The 7,480-nt window shown below is 45.1% G+C and overlaps 1 protein-coding gene across 1 annotated transcript; it reads left to right on the plus strand.

Annotated features, from left to right (window-relative positions):
* The first annotated feature begins 4,871 nt into the window (after positions 1–4,871).
* Positions 4,872–7,279, plus strand: LOC105552848. The gene is made up of 2 exons (XM_011998625.1): positions 4,872–4,996; positions 6,402–7,279. The coding sequence occupies exons 1-2, from the start codon at positions 4,872–4,874 to the stop codon at positions 7,090–7,092; spliced, it is 816 nt and encodes a 271-aa protein (XP_011854015.1). The 3' UTR covers positions 7,093–7,279.
* The last annotated feature ends 201 nt before the right edge of the window (positions 7,280–7,480 follow it).

The raw sequence follows: 7,480 nt of genomic DNA on the forward strand, positions 1-7,480 counted from the left end.
TTCATAATCCATTATTTAAATCTAAGCTGCACGTTTAGTTGGGAGTCATATACTTTGGAGGTTGGATAAAGTTTAATTTCTGTTTATTTTATTATGCATCTGTGTCTTTGATAAAATTTGGAAAGATTCCCAAAGACCTGTGGGCACTTGGCATGTTTTTAAAGCTATGGGAACCAACAAATGAATCTGGATCTCGAGCACAGTCTCTCCTATGAAAGGGAAAACAATCCATGAACTCAGGCTGGGCTTCCTGTTTTCCCTTGAATGCCCAGTACACAAACGTCGAGACTGAACTCGGGTCTACTGACCTTGAAGCACCAGGCAGCACCTTCGAAATGCTATCTGAAGGTACGCCATTGTGGTATTGTAAAATGCATGTTTGGGCTTCCTACCCATTTCCTGACATACAACTCCAAAAATTCTTGGAATCTTCAGTGATATGTGTCTTTCTGTGTGCCAATGAGCTGACTGGTGGCCGGCAGCCCCTAGATAGTATCTTCAGGATGGGGGCTGGTCACCAGAAAGACCAAGGCAGGACTAGAAGACGGGGACTTTCAGCCCCAACCTCACCTCCAGGGAGAGGAGAGGGGCCGAAGTTTAAGTTGATCACCAATAGCCACTGGTTTTATCCATCATGCCCACATAATAAAGCCTCTATAAAAACTCAAAAGGACAGTGGTGTGAGAGCTTCCAGATAGCTAAACTCATGGAGGTTCCTGAAGGGTGGTGCTCCTGGGGAGCTCATGGAAGCTTCACACCTCTTCTCCCACACCTTGCCCTATGCATCTCTTCATCTGTATCCTTTGTAAGGTCCTTTATCATAAACCAGTAAACATGTTTCTCTGAGCTGCTCTAGCAAACTGATTGAAGCCAAGGAAAGGGTTGTGAGAACCCCAATTTGTAGCCAGTAGGTCAGAAACACTGGCAAAATAACCTGGAGCTTGCAATTGGCATCAGAAGTTAGAGGTGGAGGCAATCTTGGGGACTGAGCCCTCAGCCTGTGGGATCTGATGTTATCTCCAGGTAGATAGGTTGGAGTCAAACTGGGCCAGAGGATACCCAGCTGGTGTCCCCTCCAGAACTGATTGATTGCTTGCTTGTCAGTGGGGAGACATCCCACACATGTGGTCACAGGAGTCTTCTGTGTTGATTGTTGTGGTATGAGAGCAGAGGACAAACAGTTTGAGTTTTTCCACACTCAGCCATCATCCATGACAAATTCCCTGATCACAATCACAATTCCTTCACCTTCACGGATGCCTTTTGCTGGAGCTCCAGAAGAAGCTACCAGGTTTTAGACCCCAACCTATTGTTCTTTAGACATGTGGTGAGAAGTGCCTGCTTTGATCTGAGGAAACAGAATAGCAATTTCTGAGTACCTGCCCTATACCAGATATTGAGCTAGACAGCTGGGAAGTATAGAGATGGAATTGACTCTCTCTCTTCAAAGGGCCTTGAGACATATAGTTAAAGAATTATAACACAAGGTAAACCACAAGACATGCCCTTAAAAAGTACAGAATGTTGGCTAGGTGTGGTGGCTCTCAGCTGTAATCCCAGCACTTTGGGAGGCTAAGGTGAGTGGATCGCTTGAGGTCAGGAGTTCAGGTCGAGCCTAGCCAACATGGTGAAACCCTGTCTCTACTAAAAATACAAAAAATTAGCTGAGGTGGTGGCACGAGCCTGTAATGCCAGTTACTTGGGAGGCTGAGACAGGAGAATCGCTTGAACCCAGGAGGCAGAGGTTGCAATGAGCTGAGATTATGCCACTGCACTCCAGCTTGGGCAACAGAAGGAGACTTGGTAAGTACAGAATGTTAGAGGAGTGAAGAGGAAGGAGTAATCAGGAAATAGTATTACAGCTTTAAAAAGATTCCCATTTTGACAAAGGTGAAAGTCAAGGCAAGTCAGATATGGTGCAAAGAGGGAAGCAGGTTCTATCAACAGGCAGTGGTCAGGTGGTGCAGGACCTAAAATATCCTGGTCTGACTTTCAAGGTGCTCCTCAGCAGATACTGAGTCATCTTAGCGTCTCCCTGTCACCCAGGCCCTATGGTGTAACTATCTTCATCCACCCTAGGCACTTTGTCCAGCCACCCACCAGACAGGAAACTTCTTGACCTGTCTGTATGAACAGACAGCTGCTGTAAACTGGCATTCAGCTTTTGCTAAACAGCTCCTGGGGGCCAAAGTCATCTTCCAGACCTAGAGAAGGAAGAGTTATTTTCCAGGAGGACTACTCTTTAAAAAGCATGACACAGGCATGTCACAGCCATGCCCTTTACATGCCCCTGAAGGAAAGCTGTTAAAGACCAGAGCAAGAGTGGAGAGATAAGAAGAGCTACCCTGAATATAAATGACCTCTTGCACCCCGGTCTGTGGCCAGAGCATGGTCCCAGGGGAGCTGTGTTCCTCCTCCAGTGAATTAGGCCAGCTGTCCACAAACTGAAGAATGTCACCCTTAGACGGGATGTGTGTTCCACATCCTCAACCTCTGCATGTCCTCCTTAAAACTGACTGTCAGGGAAGTTCCTGGGGCAGCTCAGTGGGCTGCTCCCCTGCCTCTTGTACCTTTCACAATCTCCCTTCTCTCTGTTTACAAGAGAAGACATACACCTTTTACCATCCTGAAACTTATTATAATACACTGTCCTGGTAATCCCAGCACTTTGGGAGGCCGAGGCGGGTGGATCACCTGAGGTCGGGAGTTCAAGACCAGCCTGACCAACATGGAGAAACCCAGTCCCTACTAAAAATACAAAGTTAGCCAGGCGTGGTGGCACAAGCCCGTAATCCCAGCTACTCGGGAGGCTGAGGCAGGGGAATCACTTGAACCTGGGAGGTGGAGGTTGTGGTGAGCCAACATCATGCCATTGCACTCCAGCCTGGGCAACAAGAGCGAAACTTCGTCTCAAAAAAAAAAAAAGAACTTGCACCAAACAATGGGACAATAAGAAAATTTACAGCTAAGACAGGAGAGTCCCATGAAAGTAAAACTCCTTTTGCTTTCTCAGAAGGCACCCCTAAAGGGGCAATGACTGGGTCACCTGCACCAGCTCTATCTAGTCACCTGCCTCAGTGTTAAAAGTCAGCAGTGCAACGATGTCCTCCAAAGCACAGTTCTGTTGAATTTAAGTCAGTCAGTGATATGCTTTGGCTGTGTCTCCACCCAAATCTCATCTTGAATTGTAGCTTCCATAATTCCCACGTGTTGTGGGAGGGTGCCAGTGGGAGATCATTGAATCATGGGGGCGGTTTCCCACATACTGTTCTCATGGTAATGAATAAGTCTCACAACATGATGGTTTTATACGGAGTTTCCCCTTTCGCTTGACTCTGTTTCTCTCTTGTCTGCTGCCATGTAAGACGTCCCATTGCTCTTCCTTCATCTTCCACCATGATTACAAGGCCTCTCCAGCCATGTGGACTGTGAGTCCATTAAACCTCCTTTTCTTTATAAATTACCCAGTCTCGGATAAGTCTTTATCAGCAGCATGATTAATACAGTCAAGTAAACTATTTTTCTGTCAGAAAGCAATTCAAAGTTAGCTGATTGGTTTGACAATGAGGGCTGGCTTTGCCCACCAGGTGATACAGAAGGTGTTTTTCATAAACTAAACTGGATATACTCAATCTGCAACTATTTGAAGCTCAGAAAATGTGTGGGAAAGAACATCCTTTGCAACTATTAACCTGATGAGGCAAATTTAGATGTCAACTTAAAAACATGCAAGGAGGCACATGATTATTCACAATTGTTTTGTGGGGGGATGTGAGAAAATCTGGAAGACCACTGAATCTTCCAGTTCTCTTCAAATTAACCAGTGTTGGGAAGTTCATTTAACCACCTAGAGTTGTGATCCTAGTTTTACTCTGCAGAGGGCAGCATCGCTAAAATATTATTCGACTGTAAAGAAAGGATTTTTTGTTTTTTAAACAAGCTCTTTTTAGGCTAACTTATCTCTCCTGTCTTGTGACAATTTTTTTTTTAATTTTTAATTTTTGTGGGTACATAGTAGGTCTATATATTTGTGGGGTACATGAGATATTTGGGTACAAGCATGTAATGCATAATAATCACATCATGGAAAGTAGGGTATCCATCCCCTCAAGCATGTATCCTTTGTGTTACAAACCATCCAACTATACTGTTTTAGTTATTTTTAAATGTACAATTAAATTATTATTGACTACAGTCACCCTGTTGTGCTATCACACAGCTAATCCTAAGCTTCAGCATTTGTGGCCTCAAGGAGAGAGTTACTATTTGACCAGAACAGAAACACAAAAGGCCTCTGTGTCAGGCACATTTTTCCAGGGCGGAAACAGCATTTTTTTCCTTTTCTAAACAATTATCTTTCTTTCCGGAGTCTAACATGGGGCCCAGCACCAACAAGCGAGTGCCCAAAAACTGTATGATGAATGGAAAGTAGAGCAGTCTCCAACTCCAGGGAAACTTTGGGTTAAACATGCAAGACATGGCTCACCAGCATTCCTGAAACCCTAAAACCCCGCTTGATCAGATTGCTCCAAGTTCAAACAGTCCTTAGAAAGAGCAGCCACCACCTGGAAGGACTTTGGCACCGGCTGACACAAAATGGCCTGACTCCAGCTACACCTGGTTACGGTGCTCTTTGGCCCCCGGAAATCTTCTGATGCCATTTCACTAAGAAAGTCACATGATTTTCTTACAGTTAGTAAATTCCTGCCAGGCCTTAAATAAATGGCCAAAATTCTACACTTAAAGCGCAGGTTAAGTACGGAGACAAATTATCCATACTTCCAGGTGAATTCAGCTGTATCAGGAATTGAAACTTGCTCTCAAAATAAGAAAGGAAAGGGAGATCAGGTTGAAAGAAAAAGCATGAAGTAATGAATTTTGACTCTGAGGCTCTCAATTCCTCTTTTCCAACCTTGTGTCTCCTCCTTGTGGTGTTCAGCTCCTACCCCCAGCTAAGTGTCTGCAAGTTATTTCTGGCTGCAGAAATTGTCTTCAGGCAAGTTTTAACTTGTGGGTGTTAACTGCTGCCACCAGGGCATTTGAGTATTTGTTTCATTTGAACTAAAATAAAGGCTTATGCTTCCTGTAAAGAGATCTTGGCATCAGGAACAAGTGTGGCAGGGAGCGTTTCCAGAGAACAGGCTCTCTGGCTGCTGCTAAGCCTGGAGACAGGCAGAGGAGGAATACAGAGGCCTCCACCCAGTATCCTCCCATGGAGATGCAAAGGTCCCACCACGAATAAGACAGGATGGGATTGAGTCAAGGTCTGTTGAACTAGAAACCTGTGTTCTTAACTCACCAACTCTGCTATTCTCACTCTCTGGACTGGCCCAGACTGGCCCTGGACAGGCTCAATACACGTTTGTTGAGTTAAAAACAAACAAACAAAATATCATTGAGAAAGAAAAGAAACTTTACCTGAAGAACGTGAACCATTTTTAATTATCAGGCCCAAAGAGGCATTGAAATGTGACAGCAATTACGCCTCACTCCCCGCCTTGAGCTAAGTAATCACCTCTTGAAGCCACTTGCTATGTGGGCTCAAGACTGACTGACACCAAGTGGCCATACATGAACCTAACAATGCCATATGCTAGATACCATAACTCTTACCCTATAGCTCAACAAGGTATAGCCAATCACGAATCAATATTACGTCTGTAAGCCCATGAGAATTTCTGTCAAACAACTTTGTATCAGACTAATCCTTGTTTTCTTTTGCCTTTAGAAATCTGCTTGTGGTCAGGTGTCGGGGCTCATGCCTGTAATCCCAGTATTTTGGGAGGCTGAGGCAAGAGGATCACTTGAGCCTGGAAGTTCAAGACCAGCCTGGGCAATACAGGGAGACCTTGTCTCTATGAAAAATTTAAAAATTAGCCAGGCATGGTGGCATGTACCTGTAATCCCAGCTACTTGGGAGGCTGAGATGGGAGAGTTGCTTGAGGCCAGCAGGCCAAGGCTGCAGTTAGCCATGATCGTGCCACTGCACACCAGTCTGGGTGATGGCGTGAGACCGTGTCTCAAAAAACAAACCAAAAAAAAAAAAAAAAAAAGACCCTGCCTGTAACAAATACATAAGGGAGCACTTCCAAGACAACTTGGAAGTGTTTCCCAGGCCACTGTCCTCACTGTGACTCAAGTTAACTCCTTAAAATTGTATTTTGTGTCTCAGCTTCTTCCTTTAGGTTAACTCCCATGCAGGGCTTTGAAAGAAATAAAAGGATATTACATCCTCTTGTATCAGTCTTGTAAGTAAAAATCACTAGTAAATACAATATTCATGGTCATAGCTAATATACTATTTCCATTTGTGTCTTAGAAGGAGGAAGGGAAGGGAGAAGGAAAGGTGAGAGGAGAGGACATGATATCTTTGACCTGTGTCCACCTCTCTTTCCCAATAGGCAAATGGAGAACCTGCTCTCTGGGAGAACAGTCAAATCAGTCCCACGGCCCTCTTCTCCCCGCAAGAACTACTGGTTCCTTCCTTCAGAGGAAGATGTGTTATCCCTACCAGAAGTGGTGAGCGCCTGGATTCCAAAAGGGTTAAGAATTTGTAGACGTGACCTGCCTCATTCTGAAGAACCTCGGCCCCGCAGGTATATGAAGCAATTAATTGCTCCACAAACCCTGAGAATTTCATCACGGGCCAGAGTAACGCTGAGGAGCTGTCCTCTCTTCTGCTCGAGTGTCTTCACTCTGGGGATTCGGGCAGGCTGGTTTCCTGGACAGATGTTTCTCATCCACACCTGTGGACCTCAGGAAACCAAGGGGGACCTCTGCAGGCATGGCCTTGATTTCCTTTCCACCAATGCCCATGAGATGTGGAAATTGAAGGAACATCCACACCAGGACCATACACTGAAACAAGCAGGTCGGGGCAGGGAAACTCCATCACATCATCATGAGGAAGAGATGCTGCGGCCCCCCAGACCATTGTGTAGTAGAGGCGGCGTCATTTTACTATGTCTCCTCCCTGCCCTCAGTGAAGTCTGTGAAGGGAGGGGTCAGTGCAGCAAGGAGCTTGCTTTGCCCCAGAGGAGAGGGTGGAATATTCAAGGACACATGAAGGCAGTTACTCTGCCTACCTTTTAAAACCCTTTCCTCCTGGGGAACAGGTTTATTATGTACTCTTAAACAGACTATATCCATTTATTCACTCCTATAAATATTTGAGAAAAACCTACTATATGCCAAGCACTTTTCTAGGCAAAGGAAATGCAATAGCCCTTTCTTTCCATAACTTCCAGCCTGGTGGGGAATAAAGGAATTAAATAAGCAATTACAATAAAAGGTGCTCAGTGTCATAACAGGAGGGGTACAAGTGCCACAGAGCAGGTGCACCTAACGTAATTCAGGCTGTTTCTGCCAGCTGTGGGATTTCATTTCATCCTACTTGTAAGCTGATTCGTTAGCCTGTTACTGTATCATGGATGTTGTCAGACGACATGAGACTCCTGGGTCAGAGACAAGGGGCCTTATT

This window comes from Mandrillus leucophaeus, unplaced genomic scaffold, assembly GCF_000951045.1.
Source record: "Mandrillus leucophaeus isolate KB7577 unplaced genomic scaffold, Mleu.le_1.0 Scaffold577, whole genome shotgun sequence".
Classification (NCBI taxonomy): Eukaryota; Metazoa; Chordata; class Mammalia; order Primates; family Cercopithecidae; genus Mandrillus; species Mandrillus leucophaeus.